The sequence below is a fragment of the Vigna unguiculata genome, chromosome 7 (genome assembly GCF_004118075.2).
Source record: "Vigna unguiculata cultivar IT97K-499-35 chromosome 7, ASM411807v1, whole genome shotgun sequence".
Classification (NCBI taxonomy): Eukaryota; Viridiplantae; Streptophyta; class Magnoliopsida; order Fabales; family Fabaceae; genus Vigna; species Vigna unguiculata.
The window spans coordinates 23,588,825-23,603,910 of record NC_040285.1 but is presented as its reverse complement, the minus strand read 5'-3'; the positions used below and the strand labels follow the sequence as shown (position 1 = coordinate 23,603,910).

At 30.2% G+C, this 15,086-nt stretch overlaps 1 protein-coding gene, 1 long non-coding RNA gene and 1 other non-coding gene across 10 annotated transcripts; 2 read left to right on the top strand and 1 right to left on the bottom strand.

Annotated features, from left to right (window-relative positions):
• Nucleotides 1-5,523: 5,523 nt before the first annotated feature.
• On the top strand, nt 5,524-5,606 carry LOC114192848. Its single transcript, XR_003606167.1, has one exon. It is a non-coding gene; the product is annotated as a small nucleolar RNA SNORD34 (small nucleolar RNA).
• A 3,057-nt stretch (nt 5,607-8,663) lies between these two features.
• On the top strand, nt 8,664-12,398 carry LOC114190891 (myosin-14-like). 8 transcript variants are annotated; one of them, XR_003605881.1, is made up of 7 exons: nt 8,664-8,866; nt 8,987-9,285; nt 9,379-9,550; nt 10,020-10,900; nt 11,280-11,728; nt 11,880-11,936; nt 12,088-12,398. XR_003605881.1 is itself a non-coding variant. In XM_028079960.1 (6 exons), the coding sequence occupies exons 3-6, from the start codon at nt 10,826-10,828 to the stop codon at nt 12,097-12,099; spliced, it is 279 nt and encodes a 92-aa protein (XP_027935761.1). In that variant the 5' UTR covers nt 8,664-9,285; nt 9,379-9,550; nt 10,020-10,825; the 3' UTR covers nt 12,100-12,394. The 8 variants fall into 8 exon arrangements, 1 of the variants encoding a protein (XP_027935761.1); XR_003605878.1 differs by having other exon boundaries at nt 8,664-9,285; nt 11,280-11,409; nt 11,594-11,728; XR_003605876.1 differs by having other exon boundaries at nt 8,664-9,285; nt 11,280-11,482; nt 11,594-11,728.
• Nucleotides 12,399-13,597: 1,199 nt separating this feature from the next.
• LOC114192809 lies at nt 13,598-15,086 on the bottom strand. Its single transcript, XR_003606149.1, has 3 exons — nt 14,713-15,086; nt 14,144-14,281; nt 13,598-14,057 (listed from the first exon to the last, which is right to left on the bottom strand). It is a non-coding gene; the product is annotated as an uncharacterized LOC114192809 (long non-coding RNA).

Below are 15,086 nucleotides of genomic sequence, written 5' to 3'. Positions count from 1 at the left end.
CAGTGTGGTTGCACACCCAAGGTACACACCCAATATTCCAATTGTAATATCCTAATATCATTCGGACTTAAGGAATTGTCATAAATAGAATAAAGCATTCATCTCGCAACTAAATAATGAGCAACAACTCGAATATAAGCAAATGAAATTTGTATTCTGAATAAAAATAATTTTATAGAGCTTTCAAAAATTGGAGTTTTCGCTAAAATAAAGTAATTTCTAACACAGAAAATTATTTCAATAAATAACAAATAGAGAGGACTAGACTCTTGTTAAGTTAAAACTAATTTTAAAAATTAATATGAAGAGAGGGATTTAAAGTTAATTTTTAAAAAATATAAAAAGGGTCAGACCGTCGCTAATGGATGAAATTTTATTTTTTTAAATTGTTGTATTTTATAGTAAGTATATGCTTCAAAGTGTTTAATATAAAAAAAAAACTATAAAAAGTTTGCTAAGGTAGAATATCATTTTAAAGAATAATATATAGAGAGAATAGACCTTTGCTAAACTAAAATTAATTCATAAAATAATTTAAAGAGGGCTTTGTTGGAAGTCCTACATCGACTAGAGATAAGACCAATGCACAATATATAAGTGGGGTGCAAACCTCATCCTACAAACCGATTTTTTGGGGTTGAGTTAGGCTTAAACCTACTTCTAACATGGTATTAAAGTCAGGTTAAAGCCTATCCTAAGAGATGTATTGGAAGTCCCAGATCGACTAGAGATAAGGTCCCAATTCAGAGTCAAAACTCTTGATAAGATAAAATTAATTTTTTCAACAGATAATTATTTTAAAGATAAAATAGATAGAAAGGGTTATACCATCACGAAGCCAAAAACTAAGTTTAAAAAATGATATAAAGAAAGGGTTAAGCCAAAGCTAAGAGAAAATTGATTTTTAAAATATCTAAAGAGAGAGTGAGGCCTTCGCTAATGGATTAAACTTTTATTTCTTAAAATTATTAAAATTTTGTATGCAGTAAGGTGGTTGCTATCTTTATGTTGAGATCATAAGGTCAACTATTTGCTTCCAATTTTTGGCTCATGCTATTTTTCTTTTTGCTAAATGAATGTATTTTTGTAGTGATATAACCGATTAGAGATAAGGTCAATGCACAATATATAAGTGGGGTGCAAACATCATTCGACAAGCCGATTTTGTGGGATTGAGTTAGGCTTAAACCTACTTCTAACATGGTATTAAAGTCAGGTTAGAGCCTATTCTAGGGGATGTATTGGAAATCCCACATCGACTAGAGATAAAGCCAATTCAAGATTAAAAATCTTGATAAGATAAAATTAATTTTTACAGCAAAGAATTATTTTAAAGATAAAATAGATAGAAAGGGTTATACCCTCACAAAGCCAAAAACTAATTTTAAAAAATGATATAAAGAAAGGTCTAAGCCAAAGACAAGAGAAAATTAATTTTTAAAATATCTAGAAAGAAGGTGAAGCCCTCGCTAATGGATTGAACTTTTTCTTAAGATAAAATGTTGTATGGAGTAAGGTGGTTGTTATCTTTATGTAAGGTAGTTGCTATCTTTATGTTGATATATATATATATAAAGTCATTTTGGTTTGTTATAAGCCTACAAGTTTTTCAGAGACATCAATTATTTGCAAATAATAATTAACTGGACATTCATGATAATAGGATTTTAAGGAAAGTGATTTTCTGAAACTTTAACAACAAAAGGTTAACACAGTAAATTTCTTTTTGTACTTCCATAATATCCAAGAAACACACAAGATCAGAAACCACCGGATTCTATTTAACTAGAAGACAATATTAATAATGTGAGAGTTCTGTAATGAAGTTGCTTCAACGATTGCGGCATGAAATTAAGTGCTAGTGCCCACTCGCGCCCTTCGCAATCAAATTCTCCGATCACAAGGTTTTTTCCTTCTAAAGATGTAATTTTAGTGAATTTAGCTTTTCTTTTCTATGAATGGGACAAATAATATATAATTTGAAGGCACGTTTAGTTAAATTATGACAAGTTTTTGCGGAAAAAAAAAAGTCTTCTTACAATTGAGGGTATGTAATTTAGCACGGATAATATTTTTTCTCAAAATTTAAAATAAAGAATTTAGCCAGAATAACTTTTAGATGTGTCATTACAAACCCTTTATAATAGGATAAAAATATTTGTAGTTTATATAGACTTTTTTTCTTATATTACTAATATTTTATTTAAAGGAAAAATTATGATAAAATCATTACATCTTAAAATAAACAATATAGGGATAAAATTAATAAAATAGGTTTATCTTGATAAACTAATCTAAATAATTCACACACTAGATTTTTTTTATCAACAATAAATAATACATAAATTATAGTAAACACTTGGTGTTCGAACCCTTTACATAGTCAATAGTCACGGAAAAATTTAAAACAAGACGCAAGATTTGTATGGCCACTTTGACAAAAAGATAAGAGATATTGGTATAACATAACACTAAGACATACACACAAATAAAAAACAACCACTATCTATGATGCACCGATACTTTAACTTGGGTCACGTATCCGTATCCAACACGTATCGTATCCGATACTTTAGGATACTTTAATGATACTTATCAATAACGTATCTAATTTATAAAGTAGTAGTACACTACAATAAAATCTTTGAATAGTGATCAATTTTAGTGACAAAAAATAATTAGTCACTATTTAGTGACCAAATTGACAACTAAAATAGATCCACAAAATTATAATCGGTCTCTAAATTGATAATTAAAATATTTTCAATGATGAATTGATTTTTAAATTGGTCACTAACATTAGCTACAAGGTTTTGACTATCAAAATAATTGGTCTCTAATTAGAAAATTTGGATTCACACATTAACAATCATATATTTATTATGTTTGTAAGAATTATTATACACTTTTCATTATTCATATATCATGTATCTATCACATATTGTATCCTATTATTTTAAAAATAAACGTATCGATGTATCGGATACGTGTCGTATCCGATACACGTATCGTATCTGTGCATCATAGACCACCATTAATGTCATTGGATATTAGGTCTAGTCTTTCCCGATTAATTAGATGATTAACAATATTCAACTAAAGTGCTCCTTCACTATCTTAGCACAAATAATTTGTAGTAAATTCCTTTTTGTCAGTAGTGCAAAAAATTTATCTTTTGTTGTAATTTCCCTTATCACTTATCCTTTTTCCCATTAAATTCTCACAAATTCCATACAATGAAATGCATATAATGTGCTCTACAAAGGAAAAAAAAATCATCTCTCTACATAGACTGAGTTTAGTTAATGCATATTTACATTTACATCCTCTAGATTGTGTTGTTAAAAAGATCACTAAGATTGTTGTCTCCCTCTATCACCTGGCCTGCCTCCAAAAGTTATGTGATTGCACCTTTTCAAATTATAATACACGTCATCATGATTTTAGGTCAATTTGATATTCCACAAAATCATGTAGTCTTGCCTATTAAGAATGTAATAGATTATAAGTTTGCATTATTCATCCTATTGCTATTATCTTGAAGTAAGATAATGTGATCCCTAAAATCAAACATTTAAATTAACCAAAACCAAATACTATGCATATGAAGTGCCTACGATTCCATTTCGATTTATGAATATGATTAATACACAATGTTAACAATCAGAGGTAGGGATATGGGATGTAAAAAAATAAAATTATATTTTATTAAGTTAAATATATTGAAAATGAAAATTTAATTTATATTTAATTTAATTTATATCTAATTTAATTTAATTCATATTATATTTAATTTTTTTATAATTTTATTTAAAAAAATTTTAAAATATATATGTTTATTAAATATTCGCGGGTATCCACGTGTATCCGTAGGTTTTAAAAAAATCTACGAGTATTTTTTAAATGGATATTCGACGAGTATACAGATGAATAACATGTGAGTTTTTTTTTTACGAATAAGATGGAAATAGATAAAAAATTTTAAATATCCAATTTAAATTCATGTAATTAGATTAGACTTTAGATTAATATGTTATTGTTATAAAACTGGTTTAAATGTTTTTAAAATTGATATCTAAATATTTGGAGCAGGTTTTAAATCTAAATCCACTTCTAAATTCTTATTTTTAATGAAAATTATTTTTTTATTAATCTAATTTTACTTGAAATTATATTTTAAAATTAAAATAATTTTTTCATCTAAAACATAAATATAAAAAAAGTCAAATTATATATAAAATATTAAAAAATATATATTACAATTTAATAATATTTAAGCATAAATATAATAAAAAGTTAAATAATATATTAAATATTAAAAAATGTAAAGAGTAAAGACAATATCTACATATGAAGGGGATTCTCTCTTTTGTGTCCACATTTTATAATTCCAACTTTACCTTTTACAATTTAATTATTTTCTATCTTTCATTATTTTAAATCACATCTTCAGGTAAGAATATTATCGTTTTTATCCTCAATAATCACCTTATTAACATAGAAATAAGATTAACACAACGAACATAAGAGTATAACATAGAAACTCCAAATACAGAGAGAAACCATGCCCGTAGAAAATCATCACTATGTACAAATTTGAAAAATAATCTTAATCATTTGACCCAAAGTACACTCATTCTTCGGAATAATAATTGAGTTGCATCTCATAACACTACTACTATAAGAGGATAAGAAAAGTCAAACACTAATATAAAATGTCTTTGATTTGGAGAAAAAAAACATCATGGATCTAGATCTGATTATATACTCACTAATATTCCCTCTCTAACTTATTTCAAGTGATGTAAAATTTTTCTAGATATGCATTATATTTATCAGTATGATACAAGTTATCGAGTAAATAAAATAATGTATACACGGCAAACGGGTTAAATGGTCAGTTAATTATAAATTGTTATACCGTAAATTTTATAATAACTAAATTAAGAATGAAGTTAATTTGAAATTAATGGTTACTTGAGTAAAACTTTCTAAGTTCTCTTAAAAGTTTTAAGTTTAAATAAAAAAATTTCTTGCATGGCACGCTCGTGATATCGCTCGAAAAGTAGAAGGCTGCGCTAAGATGCTTTCGATATCTGTTGTGTTTGAAAAGTCCACGAGACTGCCACAACCACTAGTATTTTGCTTGTCCATCAAGAGAAGACTCCTATTCTTACTTCGACACTCCAACATTACTTCCTATAAATTCAGATCTCTTTGTTCTTCTCTTTCTTCACTTTCTCCCTTCTCTGCTACTATTCAGAGAGTCATCCTGTGCGCTGATTATTCACTATACGTGCTATACGTGTTACGTGGTTCCCTCACTTTAACGTTATTATCACATATGTCTTGTTTTGATGACAGTTCAGAATGGGGTCCTCGCACTATGCTGAATTTGGTACGTGGTACTTCTGTAACTATGTTATCATCACTTAACATTATAGTTCAAGCTCAAGTTTCAACTGATACCAAAGCATTGTTTTCTCTCTTTTTCAAAATTGGTTTTTATGATCTGAATAATGTGTGGCCAGTGATGTGTTGATATTGCCGACATTGGCTGATAATATTATCTTTGATAATGACGTGAACAATTATCTGAGGCCTGCTAACACTTTTCCTTGCGTTTGCTACAATGATCTATCATTTCAACCTTCTCATCTGTTTCCTATCATAAAAGTTGGTTTCTTCCGCTATGTCTCGTGTTTTCTTTTCCTCAAAGTATCTTTTTCTATTTTAAGCAATAAGTTCATCTGTTAACTGTGAGGTGGTGATACATGGACACTGTTAACTTATATATAGCCTTTCAATGCTATATATACTCTTTTATTATATTTGTCATTGCCTATTGTTCTTTATATTCTAGATGATAAATAATTTGAGGTGGTCCATGCATATTTTCTAAACGTGTTTGTTATTGATAAAATGGCGCTAACCATGTTTTTTTTTTTTTTAAAAAGTTTCAAATATCTCTTGAGCACTTCATTATTTGAGATCAACTTTGTTTTAGTTGTCACCATCGTTTTAGTTGAGCTAACCCTACTGTTTTTCGAATTCACTATCCTCAATAATCACACTCTTTTTCGCAGCGTATAATGTTGACCTAGGTGTGCGTGGAATGTACGGTGTAGAGTATATGGAAACAGAGGAACGAAACTATTTTCAAGAACAACATAAATCTAATGTAGATAAGATTCGATGCTTATAGGAGTGTATGATTAATAATAGGTGTAGCAAGGAGTATTCATAGTGTGGGGACAAGATGAACATGGTTAGAGGATAAAAGCAACCAAAGAGAGAAAATTCACTATATATAGCAGGTTTTGATTCATTTGGAGTATAGATACTAATTAATAATGAGATTACAAAAATCAATTATTGATGCAGGACAACTAGGAATGCCTTTCTAGTTAGCGATAAAAAACTATAAATAGGGCATTTTTTGTGTTGTGGGGGTGTATTTTGTGTGCAGGTGTACAAAGTCATAGTCAACATTACTGGAAGGCTTGGGACAAAGCTATACAATATCAAGACTGCAAAAATGAAAGAAAGGAGGAAAGATGAGCGTTGAACAAAGCATCCCCTGGAACGATGGATAAAAGAGACACAGTGATTTGCATCAGTGACACAATATTCCTGGGAATTTGAGCTAAAACAAGTATATGTGTGTACAATCTTGTTCAAAAAGTGAAACTGAAAGACAAAATTAAATGATATTCTGAATTGTTATTTTAGTTATATTTGTGTTGGAGTAGGGACAATGATGTTGTAAAATGACACTAGGAGGATATGATCGTAAACTAACCCTATTATATATTTTATTATTAAAACATTTATTTTGATGATAAAAAAATATTTATTTCATATTCATTTTAAATACATCTTTAAATTTTCATATTCCAATTTAAATTTAGATTACTTTCACCTAGTAAATAAAATCATTTTTTCTAAATTAGATTCATGTTTAGGTTTGAATTTTGTATAATATGAGTCGACGCGATCAAACTCAAAATATCATGAGCTTGATCCAATAAATCCAATCAGACATGTGTTATACTTGATTGAACTCATACTAATTTAAGTTTAGCTTAACCCAATTAACTAAGTTCAATTATGTCTAACATGGACTCAATTCGACCTAATGTAAAATAATATAAACTCATCCAACCTCACATGGACTTGACTTAGTTCTAGGTTGGCTTGGACTAGACTCAACAAATTCAATCAAACTGGATCAAGAGTCAACCTTGTTTGTCTTAAGTTTGACCTAACCCAATATATATTGGCGCAACTCAATCTTGTACAAGCTAGTCCTAACCTGACCTAATTCTAACTTACTTGGACGCAACTTACATAACTTGAATGAATCCAACCTTACCTTTATTTTGAATTTTCAAAATATAAAAGATTATCCAATACAAGTCTAATGAATTGGGTTATACTAAAACACCAAAGTATGAATTTATATCCGAGATAAATCTATTGAAATAGACTTAAACTAACTAATATAAATTTGAATAAAGTTTAATTAAAATTCAAGTTTCTAATAAATTTGGTTGTTTTTAATTTATCTTTTGTTCTTTTTTTATGGAGTACTCAAAGTTTTTTATATTTGTCAATTGAATCATTGCGTTTAATTTTTCGTTAACCAGTTGAAACAAATTTTATTTCACCTTATCATTAAGCTTAATTCTCTCAATTTATTAAAAAAATGTGAGGTTTTAGATTAATGTTAATATAAAACCACAAATGACTTTTTTTTTTGAAAATATGTTAGATAATATGGAATTATTGTCTTTACTTGTGCCGATGATTAATGTAAAATGACAAATTCTTACTAGCTAGCATGTTTCTATAAAAGCAACAAAGTTAACTTTTATATAATTGTCTTATACTAGCCACAAACACTAGTAAAAAAACATTTTATAGCACAACATTATACATAGAAATGTCAAAATAGTTTGGAACTCGTGAGTCCATCCGGTCTACCACGGGTTTGGATTGGGTTGGGTTAAATTTTTTTTACAAATTTTAACATGGATTGATTTTTGACCCGGCTCACCGGGTTGAACTCGTTGTGAGTCGGACTGGCTTACCAATTCGCAAATAAAGGGTCACACAAATATTTTTTGTTAAGTTACTTTATATTTGGGTAAGACTAGTTTTTTTTAGCCAACACATAGATAAACTGTATTCTTATGATTTTATGATTTTGATTTGTATTTGAATTGTATTAAAATTTATTTATATTTTAATTAGAATAATAGTTTAGTTTTGACTGAAAAAAATAAAACAAAATTATATTTTTTTAATTAAGGAAGTCCGTGAATCAACCTGTTTAACCCACCAATCTGTGGTGAGTCAGATCAGATTCAATTTTTTGTATTCGTTAATAAATGAGGCGGATTAGATTGATTCACTAAATTATTAATCCGTGATGGATCAAATCAAATAATTCATTTTGACAACTCTAATTATATATATTTTAATTCATTTAAGTATAAAAAAGAGATGATAACAATTTTGTAAATAAAACGATAAATTTCATATGGGTTATATATAAAACTTAGAAAAAATTTATTGTACATCTATTATATTTTAAACCAATATAAAAATATAAAACGAGAATAATTGTACATCTATTATCCCTAACCGGTGTAGAAATGAAGTGTTAGGATTGAATCTTTCCCGCTTCTCACATACTCACAGCCATTTTTCCCAGGACACAGGTCTTGTTCATGCTCTAGCGCTTTTCCTTCTCCTGCGCTCTCGCTGACCATTCCCATCGTCGTTGGTGGTTCTCGGTGACGGATTCCTTTCTTCCTCTGGCGCTCTCGCACTCTGCTGTGGTGGTGATCTTTTATTGCTAGTAAAAGTTTATCCCTCGCCTTCGATGACCAATGCTCGTCCCTCACCTTGAAACCCTCACTCTCTTAGCATAGAAGAATACGCCCAATCCGTGACTTATTATTAAATGTGTGTTGAATAGGGCTCCGATGAAGGTTTCAACCGATGCAATCCACATTGATTCCAAGAAGGTGAAAGACGCTGTGGTGGTTCGGAACGAGTCGGTGTTGAAATTGTGGTTGAAATGGCTGTTCGTATTTGATCGTTAGTTATCGAAGAACAACTGAGATGTAGCAACAGAAATTGAAACCCAAAATGGTGCAGAATTTCATGGAGGAACAACCTCTGACACAGAAATGTGGTCGCAACCTGCAACTACTTCAACGCAAATTGCTCACCGCCACCAGAACCATCCACCACGACGCCGCTGAATCACTCAAGGTGAATAATCAATTGTTTGCAGTTTGCTGTGACTTGGTCTTTGTTGTTTAATGGTTTTCAGATTATCTTTTTGTTTAATTTCCTTGTGTATAGGAGATTATAGATATTCTTTTCAAATGCGTGACAAAAAGATCTCGGGTTCTGTGAAGGAAAACCTGTTGCAGCATTTACCCTTTACGATTGTCTGCTACATCGGAAATCTTTTGAAGCAGAAAAAACAAGGATATTTGATCGTCTTATTCAGATTATTGGTTCTGAAATAGAGGTAACTTTTTATTTACTCAAACTATTTTTGCATTTGTTATTCAGAGGCAAAGTTTAGTAGATTTAGTCTTTGAAAATTAATTCAACCATGATGGGAATTTTTAATGGTAGAAAGGATTTATATTTGCTTCCTAACACCTGCTCAAAGCAATAATATTCAAAATACTCATATTTTGTAGTACTGAAAGTAATTTGATTCTTGTATCCCATTCCTAAAATCATCCAATTCTCATCATAAGGCTTCTTGTAATGACATAGAGATTTTAAAATTGATTAGCACTAAGTGAAGTTGCTCAATAGTTATATAAGACACCTTATCCAAGAATTGAGCCAGAAAATGTGAAACTTCATACATTTAGCACATCAACTTTATTGAAAAAAGTGATGTGTAGTTTATTTCAATGTGGTCTCACATGATATTCAACTTAACAAATTCTGGATCCATGATATTCAACTTAACAATTCTGCAGGATCCAGACAAAAAATGATTCTATGGCTTATTGGCTATCCAACACATCTTTGTTTTTCCATCTTCATTGATGTTTAAGAGTACCTACAGCGCGGAAACCGCCCTCTCCGACATCATTTTTTGGGAGGATGGCCCAAGTATCAAGTTTCTTTATTGCCATGTCTTGAGCATAAGCTCCATATTGGGTCATTCTGAAGATTAATATTCTATTTGCAGATATGATTGTTTAGGTGTTATATATTATAAGCTGGTATGAAATTAATTAGACTGTCTAGTGCTTTCAAATGTATAACCAATAATGAAGGTTGTCAATAGGATATGGTTGTCTCCTTATTGCCTGTAACATGCTATATGAGTACACTTAGCTCTGTAGCATGTAAGTGTCTAATGTTCAATACTAATAAAGGCCAAAGAAAATGAAAAATAAACTATGCAAGAATTGCTACCCAAAATCAGTAAAATCTCAATTATATTTCTATTACACACCTTGTTCTATGCTAACAACTCTTTTTTATGAAAAAAGTAATAAATTATTTCTTGGTCTGATTTTTGTCCCAAATAAGAGGCATAAAAGATTATGCTTGTGCTATAGTAGCATCCATACACATTGTTATTTTCATTTTAATTAGACCTAAATATTGTAACTATTGATTATAGAGATAATTCCATTAAACTCACTATATGGAATTTGATGTTTCTCAGGGTTTTCGATCATCTAATAGGCTTTCCAGCAGTGCTTTTGATGTAGTGCATCAGGTTGGTGCCAAGTATACTGCTCTGCTTTTCAAGCAATAGCTTGCAGCTTACATGGAAAAGATATATGGAATTGTTCGAGAAAATTTTAGGACAAATTTGACACTTCTGCTTTCTTCTTGCATTAAGGTATGGAAGCTGTGTACTTTGTTATGGAATATTTCTTGGTATTCATATGCATGTGGTGCCTGTGTGCAACAAATTATTGGCCAGTAGGATCAGTATCATATGTGGAATTAAGTGGAGGTAGCAAGTATCTACACAGAGTGTAAATTTCACTATGCTTATTCCACTTAATTTAGTTGACTATAGATCTATTTGGATAAATTTCAACTTAAGCACTTATAGAAGAAGAAAAAAATAATGTTTTGAAGAAGCTGAGAGAACTTTTGCAAATTAACTTTTGAAAAAGCCTACTTTCTTTTTTCTCTCTCAGAAGTACTAAAAGAGAAGTTTATCTACACTTTCACTATGCTTATTTCACTTACGTATAATAATATGACTTCAGGCAGATAGAGAATCAAATGACACCAGCCAACAAGCAGGTTCTTGGGTCAGCATTATGGAGTGCCTTAATAAATATCTAGAGATTATGAAAGAAAACTATGTATGTGAAGGTTTAACAGTACAGTGAATTGGTATATGTACAACCCTTGCCTTCCAAGTACTTTTTAATGTTATAGAGCAAAGTGATTTTAAGTTTTGCCCCAGGTGCCTACTGTTCTAGTTCACAAGCTATTTAATCAAAATTTTCAATACATCAATGTCTTGTTTCATTCAACCCTTTTACAGTAATGGACTAATTATAGGCATTGCATCTAGGTTGACTTGAGAATTGGGAATGCTATGTTCTCCAGCATTCTTTTGCAAGGAGAGTGTTGCACGTTCAAAGATGGAGAATATGTAAAATCAGGTTTGGCTGAGCTAGAAGGATGGTGTACTGAAGCAACGAAAGAGGTACACTGTATTCCACCCTTTTATAACTTTCCTATGCACACTGAAGTCTCTTACATTCTGCAAACAGTGATTGAGGAGTGTGTCCAAAAGCGTCAGAGAGTATGTTCTAGAACTCTAATTCTTATGTAGCTAATAACTATCTCTGTTGCAGTACATTAGCTCATCTTTGGATGAATTCAAACATGCAACACAAGGAGTTAAATTCTTGGTATGCCTAATGACCTCTTCTGTGATATGAACACTTTTGCTTTTCAAACAGACTTCATTCGTTGGATAAATTTAACCCAATTGATTAACATCTTACTCTAGACTTCATTCCTCTCCCTCGTTTTAACTTTTTGATGAAATCATTTTTCCAGGTTGCAGAATAGAATGGAAGTTGTGTAGATAGTTATTTTGAAGTTTCAAATAGTAGTTTAGTGTTGTTTTCAGTTTTAGCCTATTCTAGTCTAGTCTAATTGAAGTTTTAGGTTCTTGATAGTAAATTTTTGACCAAGGAGTTTTGAAGGAAGTTTGAAAGTGGTGTGTTTCGTTTCTTTTAAATGTTTATAAAAGATTATCTTAGGTATTTTATGAGTTTTTATGTAAATATTAAATGTATAGTCATTCAGTTTAGAATTGTATTATATCTCATATAAATATTAGATTGTATTTTATCTGAACATCAGATCGAATGAAATTGGCCGCTGACCGTTTTGGATAATTATATATAGATTTTGTATGCACTAAGAAACAAACAAATTTTTTATAAAAAAAAATAACAAATATCTTTTTATACCGGTTAAGGTTTTTATACCGATCGTGACCTTAACCAGTATAGTAATTTACTTTTTTTTTATTACAAAACTTTCTTTTTTCAAGTGTATTTTGAATACCAATTTTAAAAATAATATAAAAATTTGACTTTTTTATATCTGTCATGAAACCGGTATCGATATAGAAAGTTGAATATTTCTCTATTGTATGTAACTATGTCATTTTCAAAATTTGTATAAAAAGTCTTTCTTAATTGGAATAAAATATTTTTCTTGAATTAGTAAAAACTTTACATTTCTTGTTATATAAAGACAATTAAGCAAGGGATAAGATAATAGTTCCGTCGTCGCATGGTAAAAAATATATACTTTCTAATAATTTATAAAATAAAAGAAATTTAGACAAAAATATTCAAATTTATGAAAACTTTGAAACTTAACTAAGCGTTTGGATAATATCAATTGGATGTGAAATTTGAATTTTTGTAGTTCTAGTTTCACTTTTTTAGGTGATTATTTATTTGTTTGTTTTCAAAAATGTAGTTTTTTATTTTATTTTTTTATTATGCTAATGCATAAGTTCGTGGGGATTTCTATGTGTTTTATTTATTTTTTTTGTTTCTATTATACCGTTGATATTTTTATGTTTGTTTTTTCTTCTGTTGTTCTTTCTTCTAATCTTCAATTGGTGATTTGGTGTTGGTGTCTTTTTAACTTAATTACATATTACATTCGAATCCCAACGATATAATTGCATTAACAAATATGTAAGATACTTAGAGTTTACAAATAATATTCGAGTTTAACTGAATTATTTTTTATTTATTTACTTCTTCAAATATTAAACATTTCAATATATAATAATAATCCTCAAAAATAGCTTAATTATATTCTTTAAGCACTCTAATTTATCATTTTCCATTCTATTTTCATGGTTTACGTACTACAATGATCTCATGTGCGTTTTTTCTTCATCTGTTTTACTGTTGAATCATCCGTTGAATGGGTGTTTATTATCTGGTATGTTATATTTGAAAGACTTAGAAAGTGTGATTTCAGACACTGATTTGATTTGATACTCTGGCCTTCTTCAGTCAAAAAGGATGTTCAGAAACCCACCTAAATGTGTTGTCTAAAAAATGAAACTCTACTAGTGGTGACATGAACTGGCATAACATTGATAAATTTCAGTAACCACTTAATAAGCTTAACTCACGCAAACCTTCGCAGTGATGCAATAAATTCTTGCTTCGTTACATGCTTCATCTCCTCCAATTCCTTAGAATAATTGGATACATGGGAAAGGAGAATAAAAATAAGGTAAGTGATGTTAGTTACAATACTAAACCATGCATTACCTTTAGTTTTTATTACACTTATATGTGCAATACACACGCGAAGCTATTTGATATATCCACAACTTCAGAAGCTAGATACACGTTCACAAAAACAAAAACAGAAACAGAACCATACCCACTCTAGGTGGACCAGATAGCAAGATAATTTTCCGTGCATATATCTGATGGACCTACAAGTCCTTTAAAGTCATATAAAGATGGTTCTTTCAAGAATACCTATCATAAAATTACACTTTATCAGTCGAAAAATATTCAAGTTAAATGTTGGCCTGTAACAATAAGAATGAAGTTTATCAACTTACCCATATCTCTTTCCTTCATCTCTTCACTCTCCTTTCTCACATTTTCCTAATCAGTACTTGTAATATTCCTTTAATTATTATCCTTAAATGCCATCAGAATGAACTTGTTAATTTGACATGGTTTGTTTATCTCCCATGCTGCAACAAAAATAAATGGTTGTTATGTTTAATGTTTGATAGGGAGAAGTGAAGCATTTATTTTGACTGCATTAGTTCTAAAACAAAGCATCAGAGTATAATAAATCTGACATTATAATTTCGACAACAACTCAATGTGCAACACAGATCAAATATATCGAGGAAAATTTTAAGCCATAAAATCTGTATGTGATTCCTAATCACGATCTTGTGAAACTGCAGAGAGAACTTGAAAAACGAAGGATGAGAGCTTTTTAGAGGATTTTCAAAATAAGATTACATCTATAGATCACATTTCAGAGCGGGCGAGAACCAGGGCAGAAGAAAGTCGGAAGAATGAAGTAAAATAAGCGAAAGCAAAGGCAAAGGCAAGTGTAATTCGATCAACAAGAAAAAAAGGAAAATGTATAATATATCGGGTGGTGACTGACCGATGCGGCAGAAATGGCAGTGACAGCGAAAAGAATTGATGGCTTAGAGTTCTGTGTCGAACCCTAGATCAAGAACAATTCATCCCAATTGATACCTTCTTGTGGAATAGATTCGAAGCACTCATCGTATATGATTCAGTGTTACTCTTTCGACCAGCAAACGAAGAGTTGCCATGGAGAAAACCGAAAGGGAGAGCAGTGAATAAAGATTCAGTGTTGCTCTTTCATCGAACGAAAAAAGAGATACTAGAGATAGAGAAAAACGAGAGGGAGAGAAGAGATACAAAGTTCGCGATGGCGATGAAACAACACATCAATATGTAATTCTTCGGTACTCCATTATTATTTTTTTTTTGTTAAATCATTCTATCGTT